The sequence below is a fragment of the Epinephelus fuscoguttatus genome, linkage group LG16 (assembly GCF_011397635.1).
Source record: "Epinephelus fuscoguttatus linkage group LG16, E.fuscoguttatus.final_Chr_v1".
In the NCBI taxonomy this organism is placed as follows: Eukaryota; Metazoa; Chordata; class Actinopteri; order Perciformes; family Serranidae; genus Epinephelus; species Epinephelus fuscoguttatus.
In genome coordinates, this window is record NC_064767.1 from 31122416 (window position 1) to 31145945 (window position 23530).

The 23530-nt window shown below is 41.4% G+C and overlaps 1 protein-coding gene across 2 annotated transcripts in view; it reads left to right on the top strand.

Annotated features, from left to right (window-relative positions):
- Window positions 1–22813, top strand: part of hs3st1l1 (heparan sulfate (glucosamine) 3-O-sulfotransferase 1-like1) — a 34087-nt gene extending 11274 nt beyond the window's left edge. Inside the window, exons 1-2 of one of the 2 annotated variants that reach the window (XM_049600575.1) lie at window positions 15850–15917; window positions 21394–22813. In XM_049600575.1, coding sequence (XP_049456532.1) covers window positions 21581–22519 — 939 coding nt within the window. In that variant the 5' untranslated portion in view covers window positions 15850–15917; window positions 21394–21580 and the 3' untranslated portion in view covers window positions 22520–22813. Of the gene's footprint in view, window positions 1–15849; window positions 15918–21393 lie in introns of those variants that run through there. The other variant, XM_049600574.1, reaches the window with a different exon arrangement.
- Window positions 22814–23530: the final 717 nt, after the last annotated feature.

The window sequence follows — 23530 nt, forward strand, 5'->3', positions numbered from 1 at the left end:
AATTTCAGCAACAACAACTTACAATATAATATTGAGTTTAACTGGATTAATTATCCAGATAATAATCATTTATTGGATTAGTGAGTTTTCTGTTTCAATCTTCTCAAATGTGATGATTTGTTCTTTTCTTTGTCATGGTAGTGAAAGTTATATTTTGGGGGTTTGGTGTGAAGTGCAGCGTAGATGCCTGTTCTCTAATGAGATGGCCCCGTCATTTGACCTACATTCCATTATCACAGAGTTTTAATAACTGATTAATGATACTTTTTGTGCTTGTTTTTGTGTATCACATTTGTTATGGGTGTTATAGTCTGCTCTGTATTACTTACTGAAGTGTTTGTGACAGTGCGCTGTATTATTGTCTGGGGATATAAAGATATAATCAGCATGGATGTGGTAATGAAACCATAATTTGAAACTCAGTCAGATATCGGAGACATTTAGATTAGCTTCCTTTTGATTCATTCATGTTATTTTTTTTCAGATTTGTTTATTTCTTTCTCATTTCAGTTGATAGCATATTTGTTTACTCACTCTAATCTTGTAATTATATCATTGGTTGTTGCCACAAATCTACAGTATGTGTGTAGCAGATGTTCAGCATGTTTAGCATCGAGTGTTTATTGTTTGACCAGTTAATAATTATGAGCAGCGATAAATTGGGTGTAAGAGGATAACGATGAATATTTTCATGTTTGCTTTCGTTTTTTTTATCAACCAGGCAAACAAGCCAAAAAAGCTACATTATCTCCTAATTGAGATTTAAGCAAATGCCAGTGAATAATACGCAGTCTAAAATGATGTGGAAACGATTTGTATTTAAAAAGCTAAAGGTTTCTCTCTGTGTTGTTCCCAGTATGTTGAATTAGAACAGGATAATTCATATACAGTGCATTTGTTCAAACCTTTGCTCCTCTATTCATGTATCACTGCAGATTACTCACTAGTCCTTTCAGTGTCAGGTCAATACTTCATGCACACAAAACACATGTTCAATTTATGTGTGCATGCATATTCCATTATTTGAAATACCTTTGCCACTGGGGCTTTGCTACATATTTGCTCATATCTAAGTGTCACAGGGGGCAGTTTTTACACTCTATCTTTATATTTGATGAGATCTTTTTGTTGGTTCAAAGAGTGGGAGTGTGATAAAGACTGTCCCAGTTAAAAAGATAACTTGGGGAAAGCTCACCCTGCTAAGAATCGGACAGATTTTGGCCCTCACCTTCAGAATGAGTTTTCATCACACGGCTTCCTCTTTACATCATATCCCCTTAATAAACTGCAATAGGATTACAAGGCAGATCAAGTGGGCTGTGATCTGCTCCAGAGGTCTGGAGCACAGTGGGGATTAGGTATGGCATTTGATGTCAGCTCCCAAGGTTTCAAAGAATAATACACCGTCCTCATTTCATCACTATATGTAAAAGTACAGAGAAGGTGGTTTTGGCCATTGTGTCCGCGATAGCACTGAAAGTGAGCTCAGGTTTCCTGGCTTATAGCTTTGAAAGGAAGTACACGAGTGAGAGTAAATGGTTACATATAAAAGCTCACATGAAATATATTAAGAGCAGAAACAATTAGGTGATGAATCGATTTATTTATTGACAGAAAATTAGCATTTTAATACATGTTATTCATTATGATATGATATAGGCAAATATGATAAAAGTTCACTGGTTCCAGTTTCTTAAATGTGAATATTTTATATTGTCTTCCATGCTAAAATGTAATATTATTGGGCTTCAGGCAATGATCAGATTAATCAAATACAGATAGAAGGCAAATTGTGATCTGTGATACTGGGCTGTATAATTAAAATTGAATTGAACTGACAATTTATTTGAAAAATTTAGCACTTGAACTACCATAAAAGCTTCCCCTCAATTCAAATTAAAGGGATACCCTGCTGATTTTCAATCAGCTTTTCATCATTACAATGTGGGTAGTTATGATTATTCTAATTGATCATGAAACCACAGCAATTTAAGGAGAATTCAACACAATAATTTAACACCACGTAACAGTTACAGTTCTAAGAACAGCAAAATAAAATTTGAGTTGGAATCAATAATTGTCTCCTTAAATCAGGAGATACTCAGCAGTCAGACATGTCTCCTTTATATTATAGAGCGGCTGAGATTGTCACAACAATGAGAAAAGCTGATCCACCTTAACAGTCCACCTTAAGTTAGCTGAGTTAGATTCCAATGGGAGGCTTACTTAGCTCGCTAACTTCAGGGCTCACTCCCATCACTTTAATCAGCAGGTGGCAAGCAAGACATGGGAACTGGTAATGGATAAACGATATTGGATTTTTTGCTGATATCCAATATGCAGATATTTAACAACTTATTTGGACGTTAACTGATAACCAATACCAATATCAGTGTATCCACTTTTTTCCTTACCAAATTGTGTGACCATTGAGTCTCCTCTGCAGTGGAATTAACATCATATTATACATGCATGCTGTTATCGTGATGGCCCACCTGCAGATAGAGGCATGAAATACAATGCTTTTCAATGCATGCAATATTCATTCACTGTGCAAAATAGAAAAAATCATGTTGAGCAATTCTGATAGTTCATTTTAAAGTTGATATTGGCCGATAACAATGATGGACTTATATTATCAGCATGCTGGCCAATTCCGATAGTCAATTTTAAAGCTAATATCATCCGATAGTGATGATGTGCCGATCCAAGAACTTGTCTTTTTGTCTTGAGGAGTTGTTTATCTTCATTTTCACTGCTGAGGTCACTGCAGCCTCACTGTCACCACCACAGACACACACATATTTGCTCTCCCTGCTCTCACTTGCACTCTCTCTCTCTCTCTCTCTCTCTCTCTCTCTCTCTCTCTCACTACACACCTAAATGAGACACCAAAATCTGCGTTATGATTCAGTCCGGTAAGTACCGCTCATATAGGAATTGGTGCCTTAGATCCCATTTATATGACAACGATTTCGACTGAAAACGATAAACTTTAGTTGCGTTTTGGCTGATCGCTTACATGACAGCAGCGTTTTGAAAAGTTGGTTTGAGAAAGTCGACCATCACAACAATGGCGGACTCCCGAGCTCTGCTTGTGCTGCTCACCCTACTGAATTTATCAATGCTTCCCCACCATAGTGTAGATTTACTGTAGCAACTCCACCTCGTCGTCCGTCCAGATAAACATTCGTGCGATTGCCATTTTGTTTCTTTATACATCGCCACTCTGTAGAAGGAAGCATAAGCGTCACACCGCCAACTACTGGCCTGGCATGTATACTGCATCGTTTCTGGTCATTTTTCCGGGTCTGTGTGCACAGTGATTGTTATCCAAACGTTGTCGTCTAAACGCGGAACTTTTTTCAAAAGGAAAATGAGAAACGATTCTGTTTTCAGTGGATCGTTTTCGTGTAAAACATGGCCTTATTGGCAACCCTACTTCTTACTAGTTCTACCCACAAAGTTTCAAAACAACCAGAGAGGGGATATGTTGTGACTCACTGTTTTGCGCTCGCGCTGAAACTTCTGTTTGGAGTTTGGGGGGATGGGCTGAGCACATTGACTGGGAAGGGGTGCACTTGATTTACAAAATAAAAGACAAAACGGTAGCAACGTTGGTGGACAACACAAAATCATTTGATCTCAATAACCTCAAATGAAATCAAGGGAAGCCAAAATCTCAATTGAAAAAAAAAATCTAATTGATCACCCAGCCCTAAAATTAAGTGTGGGAAACTTTCCTCCATCTTACCAGCCGCCAGATCTCCCAGCTTTTTTGTAATTATAAACGTGATACAAGATTGTTTGTCACCAGCTGCCTGTCATATTGTCTCCTGTGTCAAAACGGCCAAGCTACATTATGTTACCCACCAGCGGGAGCATCTATTGGTCCGATGCGGCAGTGCATTCTAGAACTTGTAGGTTTTCTACCTCTTGAGCAAAAGCGAAATCCACTGCCCTTTTCTCTGTTTTCTTTGATCATGTAGCACCAATGTCAAAAGTATGTGCGCCTTTCTACTGCATAGACAGCCTAGTTTGATGAAAAGATCATCTTTCCTGCAGTGAAATACTTCTTAAAGTATAACATAATACATAATATAATGTATAGAAATGTAAATATAGTCTGCCCCAACAGTCCCAGTTCCTGTTCCTGAGTTTCAGTGTTCAGCAGATGAGTTGGGGATGTATTGCTGTGTTTGTGTCAAACGCAAAAAAGTCATTGTTGTTGTGTCTACTTTGCTGCTTTTTAAACCCCTGGTACTCTGTAAGGTATGTTTGATTTTTTTTCTCAAATGGGTAAAGTCACCAGAGAGGTACTGTGAATTGTTTTCTGCTCAGAGAAGTTTGTGCTGCTGTATTTGTGCATCGGTGGTTCCCAGAGCAACAGATGCAGTTGCATCGCCCTGTGATTTAATGCAAGGAGCACTCCACATGGGAAAACTCATTGCCCAGCAAATTAAACCATTACCTCCCCAGTTGGAGTTAAATACGGAGAAATGACTCATTTAATGTCTGATTACTCCCTAATACAGCCATCAAAACAATGGCAACCACTCATTCCCACAAGTAAATTCTGCTTCTTTGCAAAATAAGGGCAGCAATTGGTTGTCAGGGTCACAGTGAAGTTTTATTAAAAAATGCATGCTAAGAACGCAAAAGAAGTCATCTGTTGCGATTTATTAGGAGATGGCTCTCTAGTCTGAAGATTCGTCTTCATTATCCAGCCAAGCACCAGGCAGATAACGCTGCCTCATTTGCTTCCCGAGCCTCAATTTTCCCTGAACGATAATGCGGCTTCTCTTTTGTGTGGCTGTGGTAAAGACAAGCAAGCCATTTTCAATATGCACGCAGGATTACAAAGGTTAATCATCAATTTAAAGCTAATCTTTGTTAAATACCAATAGAAGCATGCTGTGTGCTCGAGACAGATATAATCAGGCAAACCCCAAAACAATCCTCTATCTGAATGAAGTGAAAGATGGTTAATCTAGGCTTTACAGCAGGGGTTGATTAGCGAGGAAGGGAAGTATGGCATCACACTTCTCAACTAATGTTCCAGCGTTCCACTTTGTGCTATATTTAGTTGTCGAATCTTTTGGGCTAACCTCAGGAACTCTACCACTCCTCACCGTGCTTTTAAGCAGAATTAGGTTGAGAAGGTCCCCAGCAAAGCATTTTCTCAACGAGGTGAAGTGAGTTCAGTCTCAACCTGCTTCAACTTTGAGGAGTCTGCTGGAGGAAACTCATACATATCTACCCTCGCCACATTGTTGCATTGGAGTTGAGATAATTATGGAGTTTTAAAATCATGCAAGGATGAGATCTCTCTTCCCGGTCTGGGAAAATGAGTAATTAATTTTCTGTTTTTTTCTCAGTTAATATGCAGGCGACTGGGAACACAGGATCCCAGTCATTATCTGGTCTGGTCTGGTGCAACATGTCTGCCAAGTTGGTTGATTAAAATTTGAGCTAGTTTCCTTCCATCACACCTTGTCCATATTTGTCAAATGTGGCGCTGTATGATACCAGAACGAAATGACAAAAGGCAGTTGGTGATTGGTGTTTAACATGGGGGACGGAGCCGGATTGTTTCATGGACCACCTTCTTCACATCCCAATATGAAATAAATAAAGTCTTATATGAAACTCTTTTTGTCAAATTCTAATGACAAATACAATTTTGAAGCTAGTAAAGGCATGATGACACAACCCCGTGTCACTCCGAAGTTGTCAAATAGCGGTGCTTGGGCAGTGACTTCCAGCATCAGGTACCAAAGACAAAAGCTGTCCTTTAACGTCGGCATGATACACTGTCGCCATTATTGTGTAACAGCGCCTGGCAGCATCAGGGGGAAACGCAGCGGGACAGCAACGTAAGTTAAGTGGCAAATGTTCAAGTAGGGCAGGTGGGAGGTCCAGCAGCCACTGACTTTCACCCAGGAGGCCAATGTCTGCTTCCTGTATGATTGTAAAGCCAAACCCAGTTCTTTTTTTCTAAACCCAACCATGTGCTTTTGAGTGCACATGAGTGTGTTGGCCAAACGTAACCATGTGTGTTTGCTGGAAAATGTCCTGTAAAGACAGAAGTGTATTTTGAAAGCAGTGCATCTAACAGGCTGAAGTTAACCACCAACGCACCCAAGGTACCTTGCACGTCGTATGTGGACGAGAAAAATCCATGACCAACGTCAATATGTGACGGGGTTGGGGTGAGAATGTGTTGGATGACAAGCTAGCAGCGAACACTTCTCAACAGTACTCTAGTCATAAACATTCTCCACAATTTGATCGCTCAGTCCAATGTAAGGAAACCATCAGCAACCAAATATAATTTATTCAGAATTACTAGCGCGGAAAAAGTAGTGACTCCCTACCAGTCCTTAAGTCCAAATATGTGTCCATTTCTCAGCAATTTATATTCATTTACTATGCAAGTATCCACTGATCAAAATATTCAAAGGTCTTTTTTTTCCTTTTAATCAGATTTGTGGATATTGTCACATGGAGTTCATTGCTAACTGTAGGCTAACTTCATTTGTCTAACGGGCCGCAGTTCTTCCGATATGAACCATATTTTCTCGTCTCCCTGCACCATGTTGTAGGGTATGCTTGTTTTTGTTACATTGTTGGCTACAAAATAAAAGTATCCCCAAGCTTTTTGTGTATTTCTTACCTCGGAGAGCCCCTGGAATACAGCATGTGCTCCCAGTTTAAGAGGGGAGTGAGCTCTTTGTGGCCACCGTGTAACAAACTTTTGAAGGCCTTTTTCCTCAAACTCATGGCTCAGTGTCCTTATGTAGTGTGACATATTTTCATTGCAAAGAAGTTGAATGGTGTCCCCCCTCCAGTCGCCTACTGACATAAAAAGTTCTTTTGGTTTCAAAGTATAGGAGATAAAAGTAAAGTTTTATATTATATTTGACAAACTTGTTGACTCCTAAAATAATCTCCGGACAAAACATTGCAGTTCCTATTAACCTAAGCCATTTAAGTCTCCTGGGCAGGAACTTACAATAATGGGAAATAGAATCAGCTCACCTTAATGGCTGAGGCAGTAATTCCATTGACAAGGTAGGCTCCTTTAATAAAGATAAGCCCCTGAGAAAATCAATAACCTGAACTAATTTCGAAAGGACTCGGACTTGTCTAGACAAATACAGCATTCACACCTAACCAAACAAGCCCCACAAACCCGTTTTTAAAAAGCCTTTTCATTGATATTGCTTTGAGAACAAACCAAGGCTGTTTTCTCATCTTCGCTACAAGACACAGTAACAAAGCAGGCCAACAAGCAATCCTGCAGATGCCCTTTTGGTGATTCATTTTATTCCCCCATTAGGCCTCTGATGCTGGGTCCACAAACTTCTCTAATTAAGAATTCGTCTTCAGCAAATTCACCCATAAAATGGCCCTCGCTGCAGAACGTGGGGTGATAAAAGGAGTTATTGGGCCTGCGACCTCCTTTGCCTCTTATCTCCCATAAACACTTCAGTTGGTTCTACAGGGCCATGGAGGCAGCAGAACGAGCAATAAGCCAAAGGGGAATAGTGGGGGACTGATGACTTATTCATGAAGAACGGCGCAACATGAGGGCACAGATGAAATTGACAGTGAGAAGTCCTCATACTATAAGTTGTTATGTAGTTCTGATAAGACTTGTCTTGTGCTTGAAGTTGATTAATCTTCGGCCTGGGTTTCATTTCAGAACGCACTATAGTGATGTTTTGAAGGATAAAATACAAAGTGCTTGTGCTCTCTTGTGGGAGATATAAAATAATACTGCATACTCATTAGCCTTAGCAGGGCTCTAACATTAGCTTTTGGGCTCACACAAGCAGAGATGAAGCCCTGCTCTGCTACGAAAGTCACCCTGCTGAAGTGACATGATGTTTTATTCCCTCTATCTTCTTAACCTGATTCTGTCACATCCCCAGAACCGCACATGCACGGATATTGTCATTAAGTCCCAGACAGGTCTTTCCAGCTATTTAAATGAGCCTGAATTCTTCACATGCATCTCACCTAACAATTCTGTTTTCCTTTTCATGTGCATTAAATTCAGTTTAAAGCAGGAGTAACTTTCTTCTATCTTTTTTTATTTTTCTTTTTTTTACTCACACCTCATCTCAGTTTGTGCATGCTCTAGTGATTCAAACTGATGGCAAATCCCACCTTGCTATGCAGGCAGAACACAAGAAGTGTACGCTAGGATTGCATTCAACCTGCTGCTGGTGTTACGTTTGCCAGAAAGAACAAAGGAGAAAGTGTAAAGTAACACAGAGTGCCAATACTTGTGGTTAGCCTTCCTTGAAAATGTGTAAACAGAGCCTTGCTGGTTGTGGAAAGTCGGCTTAAAAGCAGATGTAAAGCCCAGCTGGCACAAGAGTTTTCATTTCCTGTCAGGCAACGGGAAATTTTGCACTGAGGTAACGCTGACTATAGCTGCCCAGTGCTACACAGGCAATGGCGTGAAGCAGGCAAATGCTGTAAACAATGTAATGATAGAGTGTACGACAGCCGTGTGGAGCTGTGATGGCGTACATCCTCCCCCATCTCTGCCCAGTCAGTCCTCTGAAGCACTCCCTGCCAGAGAGGCAGAGACTAGGCATGAGGAAATGGAGCTGGAGATTGTTATTATAGATAAACACTTCCCTTACGATCTAGTTTGCCCTGCAAGTAGGAAATTACAAGGATGTTGCTCAAAGTTGGGCACGGAGGCAACTGATTTTATTTGCCTCTGAGGTGCCAGTGTGCGCGGTCACAAACTGGGCTCAGCCTGTCAGCAAATGATGCTGAGCACAGTTTGTGTCCTATCGATGGTCATTTTGAGACTACACTTATTTGTTGAGCTGAAACACAGTCGCTTAATTGATTAGTAGATGGACAGAAATGAACTGGAGACTATTGTGATGATCATTTTCTGTAGCAAAATATTTGCAAGCTCCAGGTGCCCAAGTGTCTCATATTATTTCAAGAAAATGTCACCTCAGAACTCGTTCTGGACATTTTTCATAATTTTTTATAAAAAGTATTTTATAGATTAATTAATAGTTAAATGGTAACAAATGTTTGCCTGATATTTTTCTAAATGTACTATAATTTGCACTCGCTGTCTTTTAAAGAATCGGTTTGCAATTTTAAAGTCTTTCAAAAAACAAACGCCAGGTGCCCATATTAATATTAAAACAGGTTTTGCTTGCATAATAATTCTTCTGGTTCATACTGAATGAAAGCCACTGTCCTCATTACAGTCATTTGTGCAAAATGTCATCTTTGTGTTTCCCTGGGCAGCGTTTCCCTCTTGAGCTGCAATGGAGGGATAGTAACAAAAGACATCTGTAGTAAAAAGTCAGTAACTTTGGAAGATAGCCACTTGATTTGCCTTACTAAGTGCTGAGGCCTCATATTCAGGGCTTGACATTAGCACCCACCCAACAAATCCAAATGATCTCGACAGTGGCTTGTAACACAGTCATTCTCTCTAGCCACTTTTCAAAATGCATCTGAAATAATAAACCTATTGTAATGTGACATTGCAGTCTTACAATTCCCATGAACACTTACTGCACACAGTGTTTGCTCCTTCATTTTATTTATCCATTTGTGTTAGGCTTATTGCTTTGTGCAGCAGTGACCGACGACCTGAACAAGAAGCACAGCCAATGACGTTTGAGGACTATAGTCTGTCTGCCTGGTAGTCTTTAGTCCGTCTAAATGGCTAGTAACTTTGGAAAACCCATGGCTACAATGGCTGGCAAGCAAAAATGTTAATATTAAGCTCTGCTCGTATTAACTGACTGCTGTTCATCTCCCATCACTTACACTGGACGCACGTTAAAAAGAGATCTCTTTTTACATACATACTTCACCCACAAAATGACCATTTGTATATCAATTAGGCTACTTACCATATGTAATCATGATTTGTTAAGGAAACTGCTTTTCATACAAGCCTCCATGGTGAACCGAGAATCCAAAAAAGGCAAACAGTCTTGAAATAAAGTAATCATGGTCTGTATCAAACAAAAGCAAAACTATATTAAAGCATCCATTTGCAAAGTCTTACAAAAGCTTGTTTAGTATAACCCAAGTCTCATTTATCCAGTCACATGCTTAGTACTTCCCAAACACAAGCAACCTTATAATTAAAAACACTTCATGCACGTATGAGTAGCGTACCTGGGTACACTCAGGGCATGCTTCTGGTAGGTTTTATATTGTAACTTTTTGGGGACAATGCACATGTTTAGGAAGTACAGAGGATACGACTGGATAAATGAGACTTGGATTATACTGCACATGATGTGTGAGAGTTTGTCAACAGACGTTTTTTTTTTCTTTTATATATAATTTTGCTATTGTTAAACATGGTTCCCTATTACTTCAGTTCATGAAGAATGTTTGCCCTTTTTGGATACTCCATTCACCGCTCAGGTGTACGAGAAAAACAAAGTTTTCCTCGTAAATTCAAGGAAACACACTGTGAGTAATTGATAAACAAATTGTCATTTTATGGTTGACGTGTTCCTTTAATGGCCAATATGAAAAGGAGGAAAGAGCCAGCAAAACCTGTTTCAGCATTCAAATGACTTTTTATTGTTGTCGATAAATTGTGGACCCATCCATAATGACATGTTGTGGAATGACTTTGCAAGTTTCAAACTCCTGCACTGATAAATGACTGAGGCCACTTCAAGCTAAGCGGTCGGATCCCTCTGATCATGTTACAATCAATGACCAGCATGTGAGGCGACAACTTGAATTACTTATGCAGATGAGGTAGCTCGATACTGTGAAAGTTCCAGTCCAAGGTCATTTGCTGTGGCGAAATGACGTTCCTGAGAGTGCGTGTGCTGTCTGTGTCAGTCTGACACTCTTTCTATTTCGGATCTTCACATCTCACAGTTACGCTTGACTGATTCGTCATTCGCACGTACTGCACAAACAAATTAAGCTAATTGTGGCCCTGCACTAATGTCATAGTCAAGTCATGTATACTGAGGGTCAGTCACTGCAGCCTGACTTTCTCCAACTGCATCTCACTTTTCTGATTGTCAGTAAGAAACTATAGTTTTGTTACAGTTTCTCTCTGCTCGCTGTGTGTCTGGCCACATAGTGTGCTCCCTCTTGTGTGTGTACTGTATGTGTGCCGGTGATATCCCGCTGCAGCAGCAGGGAGCACCATAACCACTACTGACACATCTAACTGTATAATGCTTTGACCTCTGATGCGAGCAAACACAGGATGCCCCTGTGGGAAACGGCTTTAAGTTGAATGCATTATTATCAGCTTGGTAACTGCAGCCTGGTGTTGAATCACTTCAGCACTTGGCAGCCAACAGCACATCACAGAAGGTCCAAATACTAAACCTCCGAGTTCTGCAGTGCTGAATACATATTTGTGATGGCAGGAAAACACTGGCTGTGGTCTGTGGCGCGCGCTTACCAATAGGATGCTGTTGTGCCAGAGCGAGAGAGGTTTTCCAAGTAGAACAGCACACACCAGCTGTAGTTTGGGGAAATAAATACGAGATATCTTCGTTGACCCCCTAGAAGAAAATACCAAGCCCCCAGTGTACATATACCTTAGTTAATATGTATTACATGCTTTGCCCTGGAGTACAGCTTGCACAGTGCATATCTCAAGACTTGGCTAAGGTGGGATTACACTAGATGTATTACTTAATGCTGTTTACGAGCTGTAAGATTGATGCTGTTTAATGAACAACACTACAAGATCATAAAACTCTCTAAACATTACGTATTTTTCTGCGCTTTACTCATCAGAGCTGTGATGTCTCTGTCAGCACCCAGCAGGCCTTACCATAGTTCTTCTCATTAAACTATTCATCAGATAGGCCTCATCAAAGATTAAGAGTACTCTCACAGTTCATTACAAGATGCCCTGCTTTTTATTTGATGAAGTAATTCATCCATAATGTATGTGTATATTGCAGTTTTGCAGGATGCCTGCGAGACTGGAGAACAGCATCGGCTTTCCAAAAGCTTAGACCCAAGAAGAACAAGAAAAGTTGGCACTTTTGTTTTGATTAAATCGGCATTTTCAGAGTGTTCCCTCTGCAATGAACTGTAAAGCAATTACTTTACATGGAGAAGATCAGACTCATTGTGAGAGAAGGTTTGATGGGAAGAGCTTGATAAGAATTACAGTAGCATTAAACTGGCAGAGCAGAATTAGCTTTATCTTAGTGCCAGTGATGAGGAGGCTGTTGCGGTGGGGAGATCTCGACGCTGTGAAAAGCATAGGTGCTTTATCAGAAGTGGCAGCCTGAATGAGGATCATCAGGCCACTCTCTGATTGAATTCCTTCTCATAGTCTGTTGTTGTTTCTGACCGACCACGGAACACTTCCCTGAGTGAGTCAGCGTCTCTGGGATTGGTTGCCTCCACTCATCCAAGGGTGATGAGCAAGTCAGCCTATTTTATCTGCGAAAATGCCTCCTGGGAATTCAGACAATGTCAGTTGATGCTTGAAATAAATCTCAGAGCATTGACAAATGTCAAAGCTAAACTGGAGGAAGCCAGGGCCTGGGTATGCAGCAGGGTAACAGAGAGTGCTAAAGCGATCTGGTGTCACTTGAACAATAGTGATGTTTTTTAGGCTGGGTAACTGGAGGGGCAATGCCATGGCGGAATGACACTTTGTGGTTGGATGCACAATCATTTGACCTCTGCAATTTCTGCACAAATCATGAAAACCAAGAACATTTCCTTTGTTTCCTTTGTTGATACAGAGCTTCCTGCAGATTTTGCCAGTATAGCATAAACATATATTTGTTCATGAGGCACAGGCCTTCATCAAGTTGGGTAGCTCATGTTCTACTTGTGCACAGATGGCAGTGGGCAGAAGGATCGGTAATTGGAAGAGACTGTGTTGCACACTGAACCACTCTGCAGGAAAAAAAGAGCTGAAAAGAGCATTACACTGTGAAAGTTTAACTCAACGTATAGAAGATCATAGTTAAAACACTGTAATTAGTGCCTGGGGCATATGTCTGGGTGTACTAGCAAATGACAGATCACCTCCCCTTGAAGTCCGTAATGAATGCCTCTGCTGGCATGTGGGTGTGGATTAGGTCATTGTGTTACTCATGAGCTCCCGAAATAGCCATCTATTGCTTACCATCAGAGCTGCAGTGTAATTTCTGCTCAAAACAAGGAAATGTGTGAAATGCCAGCCTGTTCTCATCCCCAGGTCGTCAAATACCAAAGCTTGTCATCCCCCTCAGCATGCGGTACGGCCACCGAAAGCATCCTTTGGCATCATCTCTTCAACACATTCTCATTGCAAGTCATCACATATTGCCGCTTTGTCAGTGGACTTTCACATGTACATATTACACACTCCTGCATCTGCTGTTAACATTTGTGGATGCCGTAACCAATGCTGGGACGTCAACAAAAGCATGTGGTTAAGTTTAGGAAAAAAACATTATGGTTTGGCTCTACAATCATACAGACACTGGGCCTCTGGGTGTCCAAGGTTTGTTGGACCCATCAACCATCCTTCCCACCGGCCCTATAGGGACTATTCAGCTCCTCATTTTGCGTCATCACCAGCAGTGGCTGAACCTGATGCCATCCAGCGGTGTATCATACCACTGTGACAGGTGCCGTCTGGCTGCGTTATGAACTGATGCTACTCATCCTCATCCACATATCATACTACCGCAAAAGATGGCTTTTGGCATCAGTGTCTGACTCCAAATCACCGAGTGAGAGAAGGCTGCTCTATGAGATGCACCAGTCTTTCAACTATCTCCAATGCAAACCCATCCACAGCAATATTTGACAGTGAGAGCCATGCATGTAGTATCAAGAGCAAGACAGTCCACATAGGGTGGGAAGGAGGGAACTTGGATGGGTCAAACAAAGACAGGACTTTCACCCGGGAGACCAATATTTTTGTTCTATGTGAAACCAAAGGTCAGTACTGTTTTAACATAATGTTATGTAACTTGTCTGTCACTTACTTCACACAGGTGACGTATTTAATCATGTTATATATATATATATGTTTTGGGTTTTTTTTCCCCAAAACATGATGTTTTTTCTAAACTTAACCATGTAGTTTTGTTGCCTGACTGTTTGACAACGTTAATCACATGCTAGAAAGTGTTTCACCCAGGAGACAACTGTGTGTCCCATATAGGCACTAAAGGGTACATCTCATAGAGAGAAAGCATCAGTATTTGACAACCTGAGATGAGAACGTGTTGAAAATGCTGCTAAGGTGCCACATAGGATCTTCTTTTTATTTTCAGCAAACACCTGTCCTAATTTCTCAGACATCTCCGACTCAAGGTTTAAAGTCTACTGCACCTTTCCACCTTCATCCGATTTATAATAAGTCCTATCAGACCCATCAGACAATGAAAAGTTAGTAGACCAAGCCACTTATGTGTAAGGGTGGGATGCAAATTGGGGATTCATGTACGAGGGGATGAACAGAGAATCAAATGTGGGTCTGCGGATCGATGATGGATCAGGGCGTGTCGCAGTGAGGAACTCAGCGAGTGAGACTCCAGATAGGGGCACGTCTCAGTGAGGTTCCACAGCTTAATGGCCGCCCCCTCCCTGTGGTTCCTGTAATGAGAGAGAGGGATGAGAGGAGGCAGCTGTGAGATAAACGAGACAGAAAGGCGTTAAACACACCTTCAGAGGTAGACACATGAAACTTAGAGTGCAGTGTGATCTATGTAGTATGTTCCTGAACCGAAGAAAAACTGAAAAAGATTTATACACTTATGTGATGATAAGAATTGAATTATATACCTCTATCACTCCAGTAAAAAAAAAAAAAAAAAAGTTGATGACGTAAGCGCAGAAAGTGCTAAAATTCTATAAAATTAGTCTGATCCACCAGGTGGCCCCAGAGGAGAGTAGGTTCCAGTGGCATTGCAGTACAAATAGTTGCCAGTTTATTAGGTACACCGAACTAAAACTAATGCAGTCCTCCCTTTATGAAAGTTATGATGTTTGTTTTTTGTTGAAATTGTTGTAGACATGTGTTGATTCCACTTCATGATCATTTTTGAGGATGTACTTTGTGGTCTATGTACAAACACAGCCAGCTTTTTTAGGTCATGCTCACCATCACAGTATCACAAGACCTCTGAGTCTTTATTCAGAGAAAGTTGATGATGCTCTCGGGAGCTTTCGCTTTTTTATCGTGGGAAGTTGCAGGTTAAATGCCTTGCTAACGGGCAACTAAGTCAAGGTCACCACAGTTTTCTAGGGAGGCGAGAACATTACTCATTCTCCAACTGTATGTTTATCTGACCAGCCTGGAGATTGAAAGTGGCAGCTCTCTGTTCTCCAGCTACCACAGCCTCTAACTTATATACTCACCAGTAAGTGGCTGTGATTTACCAGTAATGTAAATAGATGAGGATTAGGACTCATTATTTCTTCACATCATGGTCAATCTAGCGTGGTTGGAGGATTGAAATGCTCAGCAGTGCTCAAGGTGTCCCTTTAAAATCCCTTGCATGCTGATTTCCTCAGTGCTTTAGACACTTACTGGTTTTGTTCTGGAGTGCACATAATGTGCCCCAAAAGTTAAACATGTGAATAGAGTGTCTTTTGGTTATGAGACATATGATTATATCTCTAAGGTAAAGGTTAAGAAGGGAAGAGACAATCATCTCTATGTGTTGAGTAGCTAAAGTCTTGTAGCAGAAATTAATAAATCGAGCCAGGAATCCCACTGTGAACCAAAATGCATCCATAATTTAAAACCCATCCTGGACGTGGGAGTAGTTTCAGAGTTACAGTTGGATGTGTGTGGGTGGATAATATATTGTACTGGTTTTTTGAGGGCCTGTTGGACAGAATGGCTGAGGAAAAGAAGAAGGAGCAAAGGGGAAAGTGCAGAAGAAAACAGAGTGAGGGTGAGTGTGTCTCTGCGTCCCGAGTGATAGTTTGTTTTTGGAGGGGAGGTCACTGTATCTTACAAGAGATCATCTAAACAATGCTGTGAGCTACTGAAACAGAGATACAAGAGGCTGAGATGGAAAAAGAAAAAAAACAGGAGATAAGGAGGTTTGTCTCTGCGCTTCATGTTACTTCAGATTACATATTTTTCTGCTGAGAATAAAATAATATCCAACTTTTATAGTCGCTGATTTTGTGCATTTGTGTATAATGTGAATAGTAACAATGATTAATACTTTTAACTTCCACACTTGAAATCAAACCATTTAATAGCACAAAAGCCAGCCTTTGTAATCAAGCTTTATTGCAGTAATAATGATTTTGTACTAACGTGTCTAATGAGGGCCCATTAGAAAAACAAAGCTGCCCTGTGCAATACCTGCTGCCCGCCACAGTTAATGGCAGGGGGCCCTGCTGAATATGAATGAGGGTTTGTTCTGTAGATGTATAGAGGCTGCTGTTTGGGTTAATTAGTGGGAACCTGGTTTTTCTGTGGCACTGAGAACCTGTGGAGCCCTTCTCTTAGCCTGGTGGGATATAATGAACGGTGTAGATCTGTCGGCTGTGCTGTCAGCTCAGGCGGTGAGCAGCACTTTTGCTTTAGTGAAAGACAAGTTTTAAAGCCCAGATAATGGTCGGCAAGTGCAGCTCTCGTGTGGGGAGGCTCGGCGTCATGGGTTCAAGTGGGAATAGGTTCGATTTTGTTATATAAGCGATCATGCCTTTGTCTGCACCGAGTTCCATTTTCATTCTGACTTATTCATAGTCATATATCAAGAAGCATTTCCCAGTGTGAAAGGCAGGGAGACATCTCGAGCATCTCACCAGCCAATCACAGAATTAATAAATTCATTAAGTGAAAGTGTTTTCAAACGAGAATTCATTTCCTGTCGATTTAATTGACAACAGGGGCATGACCCATTTGCTTCCTGTCTCACATTGATTCCCTCTCATTTCCAAACTGATTGAACTTGAACTTGGTCTGTAGCCCTTAGAGTTAGATAACAATGCACTAAGGCAGCCTTTATGGTATGAGACACACTGGGCAGTAGCATTTTTTGATGCTCCGAGTGACTGCTGTAGTGTAAAGAGAAGGTCTGCATAGGGTGATTAGGAGAGGAGATGCATGGGTCAAATAAACTCCAGACTTTCAGCCAAACTTGTTGTTGCCATGGGTAACAGTATCACGTCAATATGTCAGAAAGTCTGAAATATTGTGACTGTCACGATATGAATTTTTTTACATCAGATTAAAAACTATGCTGGTATTATTGTGAATTGTATGTGTAGCATACTATGCTAGGGACGAAATGTCAGGTCATGTATGTGATGTATGTCACATGACATAACATCACGCTACTAACAAACATACTTATTTTAAGCAAAACCAAAACCAAACCAAAGGGACTAAACCTGAAAACAAAGTTTTCTAACCTATCCTGGAATGCAAAATCTGTTGCCTCACTGTGACTGGGCACATTTTTATTTAAGCTAACATGAAATTGCTGTGGCATTAAAAACTGAGTCGTCAGCCTGCTGTGACTAAAAGAATGTGAGTGATTGCAAAAATCTTTTAATGACACTGACAACGATACCTGATCAGCCTAATGAGGTGAGCGTTGGCAGCCAGTGTGTAAGGTAATAAAAAAAAGTATTTGACAAAATGGTGTAAACGCTTCAACTTGCTGACCACTCTGTCCCTAGCATAGCCAGTTTCGTCCGCATTTCACCACAGCTAAAAGTCACCTTGCCAGCTCTGGTTTGCCCGCACCGTCATGTTCACACCTGCAGGGGATTAAGATGGTTCTCCTCCACAGTCCCTGAAGGAAATGCTCAGAAGCAAAACATGTAAATAGCATATGCAAAAAAGTGACCAGAGCCAAGATTTGAATCCAGACTGTCTCGCTGTGAAGCAGCAGTGCTCACACTGAGCCCCCACACACAGATGCTGTATCCTACTCCTCGACTCAGTGAGGCCATAGTTCTTCCTGCCAACCTGCACTGTATAACCCTCCACTGGCCCCATAGTGTTCAGTGGAAATAGTCTTGGTTAAGTGGTCTGCCGGATAGCGTGGCTGCCATGTGCCGAATGAAAAGCTGGAAAGATATGCATCAAGTGCTGAATAAAGCAATAAGGCCCAGTGGAATGTGAAACAATGGCTCCTTCCAGGTGGTGGTGTGTTGTGAGAGGAGTGGGGGGAATTGGATGAGACAGAAAGCTCATCTGGCTGCCTGGCTGTTAGCATTGGACTTGGCAGCTCTCTGCCAGGGAAACGCTGACAGGCAGGCGCGCCTGTCACAGCACATAAGTGCCTCCTTGCACAACCCCAGGCCCTGTAGGGCAGGTCAGCTCTCCTGCACTCAGCTCACAGGCCCAGTCCCACACTCAAGCCACGGATCGTAGTGTGAAGCGAGGGCTTGTGTCACAGCCTTTATATGGTTGAAAGACTCTGAAAGGTGAGAGAAAGGCCACTGGTGACATTGTAGAGATGTGTTGTTCACATTGGTAGTTTTACTTCTCACGTACTCTGCTTAATTAGAGGGAGCTCTGTGATTAAACTGTACTCGAGGTAGAGTATTTCTGCAAGTGGAGACATAATTAATAGTAGCAGTTGGCCACTAAAAACAACTCAAGTGCACAGATTTCAGCGAAGTTATTTTTTACATGCTTCACAAATCGATTATCCTCTTCAAATATAATTTACTGACAGTGTCTAAACAATAAAATTGCTTATTACTTTCATATCAATTGAAAATGAGTTCGTCTCAAAACCTGTCTCGTATTATTTTTTAATTACATTTTATTTCATTTATTATCTTCGCCGTATCCATTTGTCCACAATAAGTCTCACAAACTACTGGACCAATCGGCATATAATTTTGTGCTGACATCCATGACTACATGCTCTAGGATCCTTCGTGGTTGCAGTGATTCATAATTGCTGAAAAACCTATTTTAATGACTGTTTCAAACTGTCATCAACTGCTAATGTCTCACTCCTCTAAACCAGCAGGTAGAGGCTGCAAATTTTATTTAAATTGGCTCAACTTAAAACAGCACGCCTTACCGTCTGTTGCATGCTGCATTTTGGCCTTCGTCATGGCTCAAAAACAGCAATCCAAAGAAAAGTTTGGTCTCAGTGGAACAGGAGCATCTGCTGATTAATTCCATACCTGATATGTTAGGGTCCACTAAAGTTAGGTAGGAAACTAGATGAATAAATCACAGTTTTTGTTATCTTTTCTGCCATCTTGACTGTAAGGGAGCTGGGAAGGACTATTTCACCAGGTGTGGCCCTCCACAGTCAGGGTACAGCCCAGTTTTGTTCCATTTGCTGCAGTGCGTCATACCTGGTGGTGTAGTGGTGGAGCATTTTGCATGCACAATTATATAGACGTGCAGATTTTGTTGATTTGCTCATTTTTGCTTGTTATTTGTGCTCGTGCTAAGCAAGTAAGCAGGCTACATAGTAAATATTTTGTTTTTGTCTGTTTTAGTCTGTTTATTGTTGTTATTTTCTACTATATTGTGCTGTAGCATCCAAAGTCCAGTTATGAGCAACATGGATCATAGATCTGTGGCTGTGTTTTAGTTATCAAAAATACACTCATCATCATAATTACATTGTATCTGTATTTCATACACAGTGTCTGTTAGCAGAACTCAATCTGCTCTGTGTAAAGCATTAGGCAAAAATAGAAGCATGTGTTTTTATTAGTTTCTGGGATGCTTTGGAAACATGAATTACAAGAATTGTCTAGAGTGGCTGCGGTCAGATTGGGAGCATGTGGCCAGCTGGCAGGGATCTACACTCTACTGAGTAACCTTTTTTAAATTTATTTTATTACAGTTTTTAGAACCAAACTTTTTAGCCTTACCTTGATATTTTATTGTGCAAACTTACTGAGGATAAGGAACATGGAAATGTCAAAAGATGATATTTCATCAGCCTCCATTTATAAAAAGGAAACAGAACAGGCTTTCTACATTTTTTACCAGGAAAATTGGATAGAAAAAACTGCAAAGAAAAAAAGTTCGGAAAAGTGCAGCCTCCCCGCTGCTATAAAAGCCACGCAGTTTCACATTGCTTTAATAATTCAGCGTTTTAAACCCCAATAGATGTAATTACAGTAAATGCCATGTACAGAGAGTGACGCAGGAACTCAGCATCTGTATGGGGAAGATCACCTCCTGCATGCTAAAACCTTATCACAGTGTGTTGAAGTGAAATCTATACAAGAAGACCAGGTTTGAAAATGTATTCAAAATGATCTGTAACCCATTTTTAGCCTACAATATAAGTGATGAGTAATATGTGCTGAACACACAATCTGTCTGCCGTATGTATCCAGAACAGCACTCTTGAACTTGTGTGTGTGTGTGTGTGTGTGTGTGTGTGTGTGTCTGGCAGTCTGTTCCCAGCCAGGGAATATCTGCGTGTGTTTAGATTACCTTACCGTGACCTTTGCTGTTGGAGCTGGATGTTTGCATAGCCCGGCCCCGTTGCTTTGACTAGCACAGTGTAAGCAACAGCACTCTGAGCTTGTTTTCCTCGTGAAGGTATCTGAAGACTTTTGTTTATTTTAAATTAATTCCATGACATTTAAAAAAAAAATGTGTTCTGCTATTTCAGCTCATGGCTTCTTGCTACAGAGCAGGGGAACATTTTTACATATGCTGTTTCTTGGTTAATAGAAGGCAAAGCATTTGACAAGAAGAAGAAATAATAAAATATTTAACAATCCTTGTAATAAAAGATAAAACAAAAAAAATCTGAAAGAGACAAGACAGCAAATTTTAATTTTCCCATGGTTGTGAGGGGCCCTTCAGCCACACTGTAAGTCTGATTTAATGCTCTAAATCCCTCTCCTTGTGTTTGCTGAATTTCATTGCCCTAGTATTGATCTTTTTTGACATGTATTGAAAATCAAAGTCACCTAGAAGTGGGAACTCTGATTTCCCGCAATAAATTTGTCTTCATAAGTCTCCAAATGCTTTGATTTCAACGCTGCAGAAGGGTATCGATTCAGGTGTGGATCTTGACACGGCAAAAGAAAGACGGAGCACTCTGGCCTCATCTCCTGGCCTTCAGCCACACTTGCATATCTCGGACACGTTTTCTAACGAGCTGTCTGGCTAAATGTTTTTCAGCCAGAGAAATTACAGTATCAATTGAAAGTGACTTTATAGAGTTAGAGGAGAAAGCAGATGGGAAGAGGGAAGATGAAAAGAGACTCAAAGAAAGATGAATTGAGATTATCCTTTTGAGATGATACACTTATAACAGACATGGATTGTATTTATGGCTCGATTGCTTTTTCAGGGGAATGAGGAAAGTGCCATTTCAGTGTAATACAGACATTCATTCTGCTTTGTATGCCTGAAATCTGAAAGCCTTTTCTTCTTTTTTTTGTCTTTGTTCTTCCCTACAGATGTGCTGTGGACTGCCGATGATTTCTCCTCCTCCTCCGGTTCAAATTCAATGGCAGACAAAGACTGCACTTCTTCCTGCTCTTGTTATCACTGAGCTGAGAAAGACAGATCTGGTCCACAGCTAAACCATTGTCTGCTTTTCTTGCTCCTGTCTCATTGCCAATCTCTACTCTTCATACCATCACCATGGCTTGTTTCCTGGCATCTGCCTTTCTTCTAGTTCTCCAGACATACGCTGCACCACCTGAGCTTGTCCAGGCCGGATTTGGCATAACACTGGACCCCATGGACCTCGATGCTGGGCTCGTCAATGTCTCTGGAGATATAACCTCATCTCCACCCCCAGGGACTAGTAAAAGAGCCCCGCACAGTATCATTATTGGGGTACGCAAGGGGGGCACACGAGCACTGTTGGAGATGCTGGACATACACCCTGAGGTTGCTGCTGCTGCCACCGAGGTGCACTTCTTTGATTGGGATGAGAACTATGCCAAGGGCTTTGAGTGGTACCGTGAGTTGATGCCCTACTCATACCCTCACCAGATCACAGTGGAGAAAACTCCAGGTTACTTTACATCAGCTCTTGCACCAGAACGCATCTGTGCCATGAACTCATCCATAAAGCTGCTGCTGATCTTACGAGACCCATGCGAGCGGGTTATCTCCGACTACACCCAGGTGTACTTCAACCGGCTGGAGAACCACAAGCCAGTACAAGCCATTGAGAACCTCCTAGTGCGCAACGGAGCCCTGAATATCCGATACAAGGCCATTCAGAGGAGCCTGTACGACGTCCACATGCGCAATTGGCTGCGCTACTTCCCGCTGGAGCAGATACACATCGTAGATGGGGATGCTCTGATCCGTGACCCCTTGCCAGAGCTTCAGAAGGTGGAGCGCTTCCTCAACTTGCCTCCAAGGATAGTATCCTCCAACTTCTACTTCAACCAGACCAAGGGGTTTTACTGTATCAGAAGTGACGGCAGAGAGCGCTGTCTGCATGAGTCTAAGGGACGTCCTCACCCGGCTGTCAACAGCACCGTCCTCCAGCAGCTCCGCTCTTACCTACGGGAACACAACCGAACCTTCTTCAGGCTGGTGAAGCGTACCTTCGACTGGCAATAAGGATCCCAGATCACAAATCAGACTCAAGGGAGCCACTACCTTGTCTGTGATGAGGACAAAAAGGGGCATAAAGCACTTTACAGAACTGACATTTAAAAACCCCTTTGAATAGCCTCTTAATAACTACTGTTGTGGTCTCTGGTTTCAGCAGAGCAGTTCTATATTTACACGATAAGGCAAAAAAGAAAAAAAAAGAAAAACTGTAACTAGAGGCATAAGATTAAATGGAAGAATCTCCAAGCTTAATAAGTCATTCTCTCTGTGCTGAAGGCGTTTAAGTGATCAAATTGCAGCGAAAACAAGTTTATGAAACTGATGAACTTTTTTTCCTCTCTCTTGTTTGATATTCTTGTTCTTGATAATAAATTGTTCTGCTTTCAAATGTAACAGAAAAGTGGCCTGTTTCTGTTTCTCTCCATTTTCATTTAGACCATCAAAAACCCCTGAGCCCTCTCACCTGTGTTATTTAGGGAATATACCAAGATAGGCAGAGGCATTAGAATAAGCCTTTGATTTGCTGTGGTGGAAGGTAGACATTAATGCAAGGAAATGGGTACCCTGGAGCAGCGCTTTAGTAGTACAGGAATCACTAATGGCTTTGGACATTGAAGGTAGCCTGTGCCTGCAGCTAAATCAGTCAAATCTCCATAGTCAGCAAGCTGAAATCCAGGGAGCTGCTGTTGCATTTTGCTGCTGCTCTCCTCAACAATTTGCTCAGGTGTTAAATGCAGTCATTAAATCATGTGCTGTAAAACATTTACAAATGATACCGTATCTGCTTTTTCCCGCCACATATTATCTTTTTCCTGAATCATACTTCGCATGCAGTTTTCCCAGAAACATCTTGTCACCCCATACACAACAGATAGTCATGGGTCATGTTTCTTTCATTGATTAGGCTTTAAACAGCAGCCAAAGCTACAGCTCCACTGGGATCTGATATTCATGTGATCTCCCAGCTCTGTCTGCTGGAATAAGCACTATAACTCTCCCGAGGCATGTAGTCGTTGA